Raw genomic sequence first — 13,627 nt, 5'->3', positions numbered from 1 at the left:
GATGACATTCATCTGAAATTTTAGATTTCTTTATGTTTTAACAAATTAACAACAATGATAAGAGGACATTAGCAGCTTTTCTTGGGTCTCTTTGTTAACAATAACTCGATCCTGCAGCCATAACAGGGGATGTGGCCAAGTTTTAGCTGGCAGACCAGTAAGCCAATATTTTACACAAGACATTTCTGAAAGCAGAGGCAGAGACAGACCCAAAGTCACACATGTAGTCCAACAAACAAGTTTCTGCCATTTTTAATTGTATTTAGAGCAACAAAAGATTCCAAGATTACAAAAAGAGAACAGAACACTAGCGCTTGGAGCTGGTCCTGCTGCCCAGTGGAGGCCAAGTGCCACTGTGAGAACTGAGCCCCATCTAAAGAAATTTCAAGCAAAATTGTTTCTTTTAAGAAAATCTTTGTGTGATGCTTTCTTTCTCTCTCTCTTCTTTTTTCTTTTTTTCCTTCAACATTGAAAATTAATTCTTATCTCTGTTTACATAGTCTGCTCCCTCCTGCTGCCACATTAATTCCAAGGACAGCACAAGAATGTCATGTCTGAGGCACTCCCTAATCAATGTTCCAGTCTAGAGGAAAGCAGAAAGGTGTCACTGGGTTGTGAGGGGACTTTTTAATTTTTTTTTTTTTTGGCGTGGGTCATTCTGATGGTGGCTGCTGTCAGCATCCAAGTGGCTTATGGGATAGGACAACCCCCCAGGCACTTCACTGTAGGACAGTTCGCACCAAGGGCTAAGGTTGTGAGAGAATGCAAATCTGGCCTGTCACCTCTGCAGAGTACAGGTTCCCATACTGTGAGGCAGCAGTCAGAGAGGGAACCACCAGAGAAACAGCATTTCAGAATTGTCTTTCCTTTGGTTTATGGATATGTGTGTGTTCTAGTCTTTGGTGGGCAATGGAATCTGCAGCTACATGACAATCTTGTTAAGTAGCTTATGTGGGAAGTGTTTCAGGTCACAAGGGCCACCCATTCTAAGGCTTCTCATTTAATTCCCTAGGCTAAGAGACAGGTGGGGAAAGGAAAAACCCGGCACCCTGCTATACTGAATTGGAATCAGAAGCCAATCGATGCATATTACCTACTTTCTGGCCAAATCAAATGAGGATAAATCAAAGCTGAGTCAAAAGCTGTTTTTACTATGAAACTCCACCTGCTAAATTCAAATATCTACCACTCTTTCTATGGGTGCAAAAATTCCAAATGATTTGTTATCTCAGCTGAAATGTCTGAAGAGGAGTGACTAATGTGGATTTTTCTGCCTTCACCTAGAAATGGTTGAGTTGGGAGGTCCTGGGCAACAGAACCCAGTGTCAATCTCTTAGTCAAAGAAAAACACCCTACCTGTGGGCAGAAATAGACCTGCACCTACAGAGATACAACTTCTAGCACTCTGACAAGTTTTAACAGAGAAAAACACATTTTCATTTGTCAAAATCTTTACAGAACATATCCAAAACCAGAATTACAGCACACAGACACCCAGTAACAAGAGCACCTCAATCGCAGGTGAGGGAATTTGTGTGAAAGATGGAGCGCTTGCTCCAGGTTCCAATGCAGGAAACTGCCCTTCTCTCACAAGGATGGTGAAGACCAAGGAACAGTTCTCTTCTTCCAACAGCTCAGGTCCCATTAGGGGGCCACTGGCCAATCACTTGAGTAGGCTTTTGGCTCCAAGTTTGGGCCTTCCCTGTGGTAAATCTCAGTCAGTTCCATTGAGTTTTTACGCTTTCCACATTCATCTGTCTTGAACTAGTAAAGTACAATGTATCATTTTATCCCTCTGCTCCTTCACAGGACCTGTGGGTCAAACCCAATAGGGGAGAAAACTTTTAGTTATCTGATCAATCCAGGTGTCTTGTCTGTTCTGAGAGAGCTTCCAAAACAAAACTGCATCCTCTCTCACAAGTACATGGCATCAGGTGTGATCTGGAACCAAATATAAAGATGCAGACAAAGTTAAAGCTATCAGAACACACACACACACACACACACACACACACACACTATATATATATATATATATATATATATATATATATATTTCAATTTGGAAACATGGATACAAATATTCATTTACAATATATTTCAACTTTCTGCCTTCAACTGCAGATAACTTTTTGTGCCGTCCAAAGTGGGCAGAAATAAGGATTTCTGCCTGCTGTCCCTCTAGTGCAAAATCTAGTACTTTAAATGCTCCCTTATCAGCAAGGGTTTCACATCTTCAGATAAGCTAACATGGGCACTAGCAAACACAGTGGCTAAGAACAGCTCCATTTCCAACCATGCAATGATGGAGCTTCAAGAATTTGCTCAGCAACTACTAGAGAAAAGGAAAGCCAGTTCTGCTTATAAAATCACTTAGTGAAGGACCCATAATCCCATTTTCCCAAAATTATTTTCAACTCTTCTAAACATGTATATTATTAGGGAAAAAAAAAAACCCACAAAGCTCTTATAAGTCAGTCACCAGCAAAGTCCTTTAGTCTGTCTTTGGACAGCTTATCAAAGAGGCACTAATGCTTGCTCCCCCCCTGCCCTTATGGATTTTGGTATCTTAGCAGATACAATGTAATCTTTGGTTATATAATGTGATGCTTTCATCTGTCTTTTTAAAAACTACTTTAAAAGATTTTCAAAAAGATTAATGGTGAGAACAGATCTGCCTACAAAGGCATCAGGGGTAGAAACTTCCTTTTCCAAGAAACTGCTGAACATGCTGAATGGCTTATTTTGACTTTAAGTTTTGGATTTGATCTGGTGCTTTGGCATTCCTGATTCCCATGACCCCCTCTAGTGGGTCAAACATGAAAACCACTCCCTTGGCCCAGTGCCCTCTCACCTGGGCAACTGGCACAAGATAATTCGTAGACAGCCAGCCCCTTATTTTTCCAGGGCTATGCAGGGGCCATGCTCGGGTAGTTAGTGGGCTGTCTGGAGAGAGTCTCCTGAAATGCAGCTTTGGTGCAGGGCTGGGAAGGGGCAGAGGAAGTGGCCTGGGCCTTTATGCCCTGCCAGATATCAAGGGAGAGAAGAGGGGAAAGGCCACATCTGTGCTGTGCCTAATGAAACAAACACTTAGAAGCTACTTGAAGCTCAATGTTAGCTCATTTGTGTTCCATGTGGATGGTGGACATATTTTCTCTTAAAGTACAAGTCAAATAAAACTTGCTATGTATGCCTATATGTATTTAGAACTGGAGTATGGACAGAGAGGGACTCTAGCATCAGCACATTATTTTTCAACCTGGACAATTACCTCAGCAACTACCCAAAGGACAGAATGAAGCTCTCTATATTTTTTAGTGCCAGTGAACATACATAAAAATATATGTATTACAGATTTTCTTTTTTCAAAGATATATGACAGTCCTTCAAAATATCCCTTTCTCAGAGTAAGGGAGTTAAAAAAATAATAAACTTTCCAAGAACAACAATATTGCCTATGGCATAGAAAAAGCTATGAAACAAAGAATCCAACAACTCCCATGTCAGCTCAGAGGCTGGGCCTAGGCGAGCTGCCCAATGAACGAGAGCTGAAACTGCCACACGACTCTTTTCTTTGACTACAGAGTTCGTGATCCTGGCAGCTGTCTGCTGCCCAGCACAGACGGGGCCTTCTCCCTGGTGCTCCTTCTTTTTCTCTTCCTCACTCTTCGTCCACATCAAGCACTGCCAACTTGTTTGGAGATGGTCCTCGTGACTTTTCCAGTGAGTGATCCTCATCTACTAGCTCACCAGGTAAGTGGGTCTGAGTGGCCAGTCCCTCACAGGTGAGTACAGTATACCAACCATACCAACTCTGTTTGTAGAGCAGAGTGCATGCAAAATGAGACTTCTGTCAATTACATTGGCTAGAACATCAATGGCCAAAAGAAAAACAAAATCCTCCTCCTTTCATCCATGGGAGAACAGAGCCAAGCTAAAATCTCCTTTGTTCACTCAAACCCAAGCACAGAAAGAGTAGGCCTAAAGCCTTGTGTAGGCTATTTTTCCCTAGTCTTGTCATTTGGAAATTCGGAGTAATCCAGTTGTTGCTTTTAATTACACTGCTGTTTCACTGATTTTTGGCTTTTGCAAATGAAAAACATATATTCATAAAGACAAGAGTCACAATTGGGAAACCCATAAAGATGAAAAATTTGATAGAGAAATGTAAAGGAGAGCTTCTAGTATTTACAAGGAGAGATATGAGAATGATATAATTCAATCCGTGTATCACAAAAGATGAAAATCATTCCAAAACAGATGTAAAGGACCTATTAAAATGTAACCTAGTGTAACTGAAAAGAGTGGTGGATTTTTTTTCTGTTTAAAATAGCTAAAAGTGATCCTGTACATGAGCCAGATTGTGTAGTAATAAAGAAAACCAGAACGTGTCTATCCCACCCCAGAAAGGGATCCTGTCAGCTTTAGTTTTGTCCAGCAGTCTTGGATTGGCATATTACTCATCTTAGGTTCCCCTCTCCCTTGTTATTTAAAGAAGCTGTTTTGAAGTTCGTTTGGCTATTAATATCAATGCAGAAATCAGGGAAGGAAACCCTTGTGGATCATATCATGTCACTCAGAAACTATTCTCTCAACAAACAGAGTGAACCAATTAAAATGGGCAGCTTGATGACTGGTCCTTGATTTCTTGAGTTCAACAGATGAGATTACGAGCTAAGTAAGGAGGCAGTGGCCAAGATGAGAAAGTAGGTGGACATTTTCCCTTGCACTTGGGGTTGGAGAACGAAGTCAACAGAACACAGACGTGCCAAAAGACTATATAAAACCAGTGTCCCAGGGCACACCCTGAGTTCATGGGTGGTAACGTATTGGAGCCACACCAACCAGACCTTTCCGAAAGAAGCCATGGTTCTGTAGAAAGTCTCAATGGTTCGGCCTCCCTCTGACTAAGAGGCAGCAACAAAGGTGGGGAATCTGAGTGAGTATGGGCAATGTCAGAGCCCAGAATCAGCAGCAGAGGAGGATGATGAGTAAACTCACCAGATGGTGTCCATCTGGCTTTAGGCTTTGCCGCTGAAGATTTTAATTCAGTAGTCAGAGTCTCCTCTTTGTTCCTTCTCTCTTCTCATGACTTCTGCAGGTGGATATGCTGGGTGGCAAGAGGAGCATTTGCAGGGTTTCTGGTTCTAGTGCCTTCATTCTTCCCACCCTGGTAATTGAGTTTTCTCTTCAACCCTGATCTGGGTAGCCCCTTTAGCTGCTCTAAAGAAGGAAGTGATAACTTCTTCACTTGCTGGGAGGATATCATCTCTGGGGGACAAGAGCAAGACGCCCAGCTTGTCTGATCCCTTTGATGCCTTCTTTCCAGTTTGTCTAAGGGCTCCAGCGATCTGACAGTTGGTAAGAACTCTTTGTGACTACTGGCATCTACAGATAGATGTCAGAGCTGTTGGCCTGCTAACCTTCTTGGTGGTGGGGGCTCTTAACAGAGAATCTGTGAACATGCCCAAAAGAAGCAAACAGGCTTGATGACCATGGCTGAAATGCAGTGTGATGAAATTCAGGCCCACAAAACACTGAAGGGAGGACATAAGGTGCTTGTGGCTTCACGGAGTTTGGCAGAAAACTTCATTCAGGTCTTTTAAAGGTGGGGAAAAGGTAGTGGCAGTGAGAGTTTAACTATTCAGTCAGTGTCCTAAGCAGGAGAACAGCCAAGCTATCATTTCCTTCTCCTCTGGCTCCAGCTCCTCCCTGACTCACACATGAGAAAGCAGACCTGGGTCCAAATGGGGCCTTACAAAGGGTTAAATCTCTGCTCTCCTTCTTCTCAGTGGTCAGACTTTTCTGTGGAAGTCGCCAAGTTTTGGCTAAAGAGAACATTCAGTTCAAAGGTCTTAGAAAAACTATTGAAAGTCAATCTGAAGTTGGAGGCAGACAGTGAGAGAGAAAAGGGTTTGGGGGTGAGGCATTAACATGCAGACAAATTTTCAACAACAAGCACATATTCAGTATAATGAATTGCTCCACAGTTGAGCAGTCTAGCCCCCAGGGACCAAGGCTGTGGGCAGGTACTGATGCTCCATTGCCCTCCTTGTCCTCTCCTGTCTGTCCACCCCCCTGCCCAACTCAGCTCTGGGGTCACTCTGCCCTCTAATGGCAATAGCCATTGGCAGAAAATAAAGTCTCCCGTGGAGGGAGGAGATGAAAAAATCAGTAACTCCCCATGGGCCTGCAATTTTCACCTTCTAGTCACTATTGGCCTCTTTGGGGATTTCTTATGTTTGTATGTATGTGTGTATGTATGTACGTATTTGTTTATTTATTTATTTTTGAGGAAAAAACATTAGCAAGATTTTTTGGCTTATTTTTTGTTTTGTTTTTGCCTTTTTTTTGTTTGCGTGTTTTTGTTTTGATTTCCCCAGATAATCTTAGCTCTCTAAACTTCCCGTGGCATAAGATAAGTAAACGTTTGTGTGGCTGGCACAGAGTAGTGCTGTAAACAAGCACAACTTGACACTGGGCCACATGAGGATCATCACAGATTTAAAGGCATACGACACCATTCAAAACACAGATAGGAGCCACAATGGGAAGCAAAGTCTGAAGGTGCCATGGGAGGGTTAGATAGGGAGGGAAGAAGAAAAAGAAAGGAGAGAAAGAGAAAAAAAAGCCCAGAAAATAGAATTCAGGAACATGTTCATGACAGACTGTACATCAATAGAGGAAATTCCCCAAGGCACTGCAGAGGAGTAGTGCAGAGTTATAACAGGCAGAAGACATCTGAAAGGGGGCATGGGCTGGGGTGGGGAAATAGGGGTTTCCAATGCTTCACTGGGTGTGGAAATAGATGGGCTTGACTTTCCCAGAAAGGATCTTGGGCACTTGCACAGAGATGATCTCTGCCATCATTTCCGGAAAGTCCACGCTCACCATGTGTGACTTGATTAGCAGGTCAAAAGTGAACTGATGCAGCTCTCTCGCAATCTGTAGGGAACAATAAGAGGGAGAAAAACAGGGTTGACAAGGAGGTGGCCTCTGCTAGCCTCTTCCCCAACCTCTGATTTTTGGTCTTTCAGCCTTTTGTTTCCTCCCCCTTCCCTGTCCTTCCTTGGTCCTCCCCCATGAGGTCGTGTGTGTGTGTGTGTGTGTGTGTGTGTGTGAGAGAGAGAGAGAGAGTGAGAGAGAGAGAAAAATGGTCTCCATGGAGTCACTGAGGGCTCCCAAGAGATGTCTTATACCATTGTAAGCTCTCTGACTCAAGACTTCTCCAGCTTGTGCTCTCACCCCAGCCTCTGCACTCCATCTCTCTCTCTCTCTCTCTCTGACACACACACACACACACACACACACACACACACACACACACACAGACAAACTCACATGAACATGACTCAAAGAAGAGGGGAAAAACATCCAGGTCTGTTTTGTCTGCCTAGAGAATTCATCTGCTGCAAGTCCCTTCCCTGAGTCCCAACTGCTCTGTTCTCAACTCCTCCACCCCTTTCACAATATCCAGCTGGGACACTGTGACCCGTGTTCTTTTCTTCACCACATTTTCTTCCTGGACCACACTCAAAGCCAGAGGGGAATGGAAGCACCTCCCAACAGGTGGTGCCAGACTCTAGAGAAGCATATTATCATTGGCTGTATCAGGCTGTTCTCCCTGATAAAGCACCCTCCATCGTTTGCTTACAGGCTGCACGGAGTCCAGGAGCTTGGTGAGCTGGTAGAAGCGTCTTGAGCAGGATGTGGGATTTTTTCTTTTGCATGCAATGATACGATCGAGTTCCTTGATGTAGTTCATTCGAAGTTCATCAAAGAATTTTTGATTTTTCAGCCCATCCACTGGAACTGATGTGGGATGAAGACAGAATGGGGAGGGGAAGCATGCCCACGAAGGAGCATTAGACAAAGCACCAAGTTTTCTGACCACAGACTTGACCCCCACCCCCACAGGGAACCATCTATTTGGCTTCCTGTTAGTTGAAGTCTATGTGCTTGGGGCCTTCAGTCTGTCAGGGAGATCTCAGGGGAAAGGATAGCTGGATCCGATCTGAAAGGAGTCAAGTAAATCAAATTTCCTGAACCTTGTCTTTTTCTACTCTTCTCAGATACTCATTTTTTAGGAACTAAGCTTTTATGTCATTCACAGTCAAACCCTAATTTAGACAACTAAAACACATAGCTTTGAATATCAAATTTTGCCCTTCTCCCTCTGTAGGGGCTAAGAGAGGGCTCTTCTTAGAAAAGATGTTAAAGAAAAGTTCCTTGGCTGCCATACAAATCCTATCTGAGTTGCTTACATAGATCTCCTCCTGTTGGCAGAAGAGGAAATCTTTCCAGGAGGAAATGCCTCCTGCTCTACTGCCCTGCAAGGAATACAAGGTGGCCCATGTCTGTTTCTATAGCAGAAGCTATGGAAAAATTCAGAGACCTGCTGTAACCAGTCAAAAAGGCCTTGTCCCAAAGACAGACTGGGGATAGGTGGGGAATCTGATGGAGGTTGACTTCTAGCAAATAAATTGGCTTCTAGTCATGAAATTGTTTCTTGTTAGGAAAATGATGCTGAGAGAGAGTAGAGTGGGGATAGGGAGGGGGAATGAAGAAGGGAAATGTCCAGAAGCTGGCTTTTCCCTAATAACGTTTTAATGGCAAAAGTGGTCTTCTCTGAATCTCTGTGCCCTCAGGGGCATTCCCTGCACTTCTAGGCACTTACTAATGCTGAAGAGTAGCAGTGCTTTCATGCACAGGAATTCCTGGGGGGTGATTTGGAGCCATCCAAACTCTTGAGAGAGGTGCCTCATTCGGACACACTGGCTGTACATCCGGGACTTGTGCATGCGGTACCTGGGAAGGAGATACACAGAGGAAAAAGGAATGAGGGGAAGCTTACAATAAGCCCAGAGGGAATGTCTCTGATTGCCCTCCCTCTCCAGGTTTTCCAAGAAGAGCTTGCTGTTTCTCCTGCTGGTGCTCCAGGGACCAGGAAAAGGTTTTTTTGTTTGTTTGTTTGTCTGTTTTTTTTTTCTCTCTCTCTCTCTTTTCCAAAATCCTGACATCCTGATAACTACTCATCTTCTCTGGCCAGGATATGGGTTAGCACATGGAATTTCCAGGTCTCTGTGCCCCTTCTGTTTTCTGAGTCAGGGACAGGAAAGCCTAACCAAATGTACACAATGGGGCAGGCACATGGTCACCCTGACTACAGTTCTAATATCTCAGCTACAGCCAGAATGAGAACCTGCCTTCCAGGCAGCTCAACATGAAGGATTTTTAGGAGAAGCTCCAGTAGTCAGCTCTTAACATCAGGACATCAAGATTTGCAAATGACCCCGAAGTGTTTGGTCATCCTGTTGACCCCTTTGCCTCTGGCCTGGAATACTAGAAATTTAATATTTATTCAAAAACTCCCAGTGAAGGAGATTCCACATTGTTCTTTCAAAACGAGTTCCAATGTTAAATCTGCCGGAGAGTGTTTTTGAATGTCTAATTTAAATATCCGCTGCTGAAGGGGAGCCCATTCCCTCATATGCTGGCTGCTCCTTACCACAGTTTGGAAACTGTAGACATATGTGAGTTGCATTTATTATAGTCACTTCTGAACAGATCACCACATTATCACCTATAAATTATATGGGGAAGTGGCCAATGCTTGGCCAGCTTTTCAAGGAAAAGCAACCTCTCGGTTCCATGGCTGACCATGGCATACCTCTAAGGGAAGACAGAGCATCCTCGTGCTAATAAGCCTTCCAGTTTTCAGCACTTCAAAAATCGTGTGTGTGTGTGTGTGTGTGTGTGTGTGTGTGTGTGTGTGTAAGACAGAAATTGATTGTGCAGCATGTGCAGAAAGGGAAGGAAATTTGACACCCACTTAAGTGGTGAGGACAAAGACCTCCCAGATGGAGCCTAAAGGCTATGGTTTGACATTTTGGTTTCCAAGCCACTAGCCTGCTCCATAGGATGAGCAGGCCTGGTATTGTCTTAGTGGAAGCTCAGCATCCTGTCTCAGAGAGATCTTGGCTGTCCTGGAGAAAGAGAGAAGGGGGCAGATGGTGTAGAATTATTCAACTCAGGCTGAAGCCCAACTAGAAAGAGGAAGTGTTTAGATGGTATCACAAATCAATTGAGCAGAACAGTGTTGCTCCAAGCTCTTTCACTGCAGAGAATTTTTTAGTAAGATTGGCTGACCCTGAGGTCTGGCCCTGCTCCAGTCTCCAATGTACTTTCCCACCTCTGTTGATGACAATGCTGCAATCTTTTTTACCATTGAAATCACAATGCTGGAATGAGGATTCCTTTAACATTGCTGCAGGCCTCAGGGGCAGAAAAAGTGGGGAATGGAGGAAAGAGAAGGGGAAAGGAAAGGGAAGAAATTTATAGGGGAAGGGGAAAAGAAAGGGGGAAAAGGGGAAAAAATACTAGGGAGACAGTTAAAGGAAGGAAGAGAGAGGAGAATGGACGGTAGAAAAATGAGGCAGGAATGGAATTTAGGAAGAGAGCAGGGTTGGTGGGAGTGCAAGAGAGAAAATAAGAGGAGAAATGAAGATTGGAAAACACTGAGCACAGTGCCTGACACATAGCAGGTGTTCAATAAATGACATGTAGAAAGGTGCTATTATAATACTCTTCAGCAGTCTCCAGATAAAATTTGCGGCACATAGAAGTTCAGTAATTTGCCCAAGGTCACACAGCTAAGGTTCAAGCTCATTATCCTCACAACATGTGATCTCTACAAAGAGAGAAAGAAAGAAAAAAAACGGGGCTGATAATAGAGTTTGGTGTTGAAGAGATCAGCAAATGGGTTGACCTACATTGGACAAGTTCTTATCTCTCTCTTTGGGTCTGAGGCTCCCCATTAGCAGCTTAGGGAGGCTGGCAGGGATTAGTCACTCTCAACTGGAGAGTACTGCCTCTTCACTGGGTGTCAGAAATATGTGGGAGCAGTTTGGGCTGTCAGAATGACTGGAATCCTATTTGGTATAGAGTAGGCTGGTGCCAGGTATGTTAACCATATTCTACATAATGACAAAATTATTTTTCCCAATATGTCAACAGAATCCATGTTGAGAAACACTTATCTAGATGTTTGTAGACACCCTGACGGCTCTAACATAGTGGCTTCCTACAGGAGGAATAGGGGTCCTATTGTTTCAGGAGCCCTGGGTTTGATGAGTCTAGGCCTCTGACCCTGTAGGGAGGCCTTTTTATAAGATGAACAAGACTGGACCAGGAAGCTGAGGTGAGATGCCACATGCTTACTCACAGGTAGAGAAGGAAATGAGGATTTAAAGAACAACCAATTATCACTTTTCAAAGCTCCCAAGGTCTCAGGGCTCTGGGGAAGGTAGAGCAGGTGCTCATAGAGTTGATTCAACTGCTTAAGGGCAGCAGGGGTTTAAGGATGGGAGATGAACAGTTAGGGGGCTTTTCAAGGCCTGCCCCAGAAGATGGCATCATAGGCAACTTTGCGGAGGTCTGAAAACCACAAAGCAGTTTGTGCCAAAAGCCTAGTGGTTATTCTTAGCTTTTGGCTACCAGGCTGGCAGGGTTGGGAGAGGGCAGCTAGGGACGCTCACTCTCCCTCGCATTGCAGTGCTGTACTGGAAGGAACCACTGGCCTGTAGATTTTATTTTAAGACTCTTCTGGGTTAGAGGGCTGAAGAGGGGGGAAGGTCAATTCCTGTCCTGACTGGAAGGATTCTCTGTGGTGAGACTAGCTCAAGGTCCTTGGGAAGATTTCTCTGGCCAGCTCCATTCACAATGCCATCGAGGGACCTCATACAGCAGACATAGAAAAGATTATCATGCCCGGCTGAAGCGGGCAGATCATGAGGTCAGGAGTTTGAGACCAGCCTGGCTAACATGGTGAAATCCCGTCTCTACCAAAAATACAAAAATTAGCTGGACACGGTGGCGGGCATCTATAATCCCAGCTACTCGGGAAGCTGAGGCAGGAGAATTGCTTGAACCAGGGAGGTGGAGGTTGCAGTGGGCCGAGATCATTGTGCCACTGCCCTTCAGCCTGGGTGGCAGAGCAAAACCCCATCTCGGGGAAAAAAAGTATCACTATTAGGGAAAGGGTGAATCTTGTCCTATGTTACATTTTTTCAATTCTCTTTTATGTTTAGGATAGTTTTTATGGTAAGATAATTAAAATTTTCTGTTTAAATTTAAAAAAAAAAAAAAAAAGAAAGGGACTTTTTTTTTCTTCTTGCCTACTATGGGCCAGACATTCCACATCTGTCAGTTCCCATTTAGTTATCATAAGAAATTACTTATGAAGGTTCTGTTATCATTAATGGATGAAGAAATTGAGGGTCGGAAAAGTTAAGTGTCTTTCCCAAAGATGCTGATTAAGAAAATAGTAGAACTGAGATTTTAGTGGAGAAAAATGTAATTCCAAAATCTGAGCCGCTGGCCAAATTCATGATGTTATATAGAGCTGGTGGCAGGGCAGGTATTAATTAAAGCTGTTTAAGGGAAGGAAAATGGCAGTACCAAGATCACACAGCCAGAGAGCAGTAGAGGTACTCCTTCCCATCAGTTACCACCATGACGCAGAAGAGCTGAGATTGACAGAGACATACGTTTGAATCTTGTCTCCAACAGGCACTAGCTCTGTGACTTTGGGTGAGTCACTTTATTTTGCTGAGCCTGACTTTCCCCATCCATAAAAAAATAGTGTTATCTATAAAAAGGGGAGGTCAGGTCACCATGAGGACTCAATGAGATAGGATTTAGAAAGTATCTAGCATAGTCTTGGCACAAACTAGTTGCTCAGCAAATGGTGACTAGCATTAGCCTTTGGTGGTAGCAAAAGAACCCAAGAAACTTCAGCCCTTAAAGCCAGAGTCTTTCTGCCTCTTTTATATGTGAAGGGGAGGAATCTTTCCATGTGGTTCTGAGATAAGCTGCAAAGCAGACCAGAAACGTGACCAGGATTGGTTCTTGGGTGTGAAAGGGGTGGTCTCAGCACCATCCTCCTGGGCTCCTACCAGTTGGCTGAAAGTCAGGGCAAAGCCGCCTCATACTGGATTGGATGGCTGGGGCATCCACTGCGACAACTGCAGGTCAAATGAGCTAAGCTTCACTGTCACCCCATCAGCATCACCACCAACCGGGTCTGGCCAAGCTGCTGTATTTTAATGAGGTCTGGGCCCCAGGAGCACTTACTCATTGAAAACCAGATCAGGGGCGAAGTAGAGCATCCTGGAGTTGACATTGGTGAAGGATCGCCAGCCCATGGCAAACACCATGAGTCCCATCCAGGAGTACTGAATGACAGCCATCTGGTCGTCCACGTGTAAGTTGCGGAAGCCTGGAGAAGAGGCAGAGGCAGTGGTCAGTCTGGGTACTGACGGGCTGAGCTAAGTCTGAGCCCCTGTTGGGCAGAGATGCTCTGGCATTCGGGCATCCCCTAAGGATCCCCAGGGACCATCCAGGCTGGCCACTAAGGGGTGGTGGGGAAAAGCACAAACTATTTGGTGAGGATAATATTCCTTATCCTCCCTACTTCACTGAGCTGCTCAAATGAGATGATGATGGAGACAAAAAGGGCATTGTCAGTTGTAAGAGAAAAATAATCTAACACTTATTGACTGCTTATATGAGCGAACTCCTTTTTTCTTTTGATTTCTATTGGATGGCTCTTTTTAAAAAAATTAAA

At 44.2% G+C, this 13,627-nt stretch overlaps 1 protein-coding gene across 3 annotated transcripts in view; it reads right to left on the bottom strand.

Annotated features, from left to right (window-relative positions):
* Positions 1-236: 236 nt before the first annotated feature.
* The window catches only part of AR (androgen receptor), a 180,239-nt gene continuing 166,848 nt past the window's right edge, over positions 237-13,627 (bottom strand). For 2 of the 3 annotated variants that reach the window (XM_054472350.2, XM_063660898.1), the window contains exons 5-8: positions 13,135-13,279; positions 8,678-8,808; positions 7,655-7,812; positions 237-6,945 (exon numbers count right to left, since the gene is read on the bottom strand). In XM_054472350.2, coding sequence (XP_054328325.1) covers positions 6,790-6,945; positions 7,655-7,812; positions 8,678-8,808; positions 13,135-13,279 — 590 coding nt within the window. In that variant the 3' untranslated portion in view covers positions 237-6,789. The remainder of the gene's footprint in view (positions 6,946-7,654; positions 7,813-8,677; positions 8,809-13,134; positions 13,280-13,627) is intronic. The other variant, XR_008497144.2, reaches the window with a different exon arrangement.

The sequence above is a fragment of the Pongo pygmaeus genome, chromosome X (genome assembly GCF_028885625.2).
Source record: "Pongo pygmaeus isolate AG05252 chromosome X, NHGRI_mPonPyg2-v2.0_pri, whole genome shotgun sequence".
Classification (NCBI taxonomy): domain Eukaryota; kingdom Metazoa; phylum Chordata; class Mammalia; order Primates; family Hominidae; genus Pongo; species Pongo pygmaeus.
This window is presented reverse-complemented; position numbering and strand designations above follow the sequence as displayed.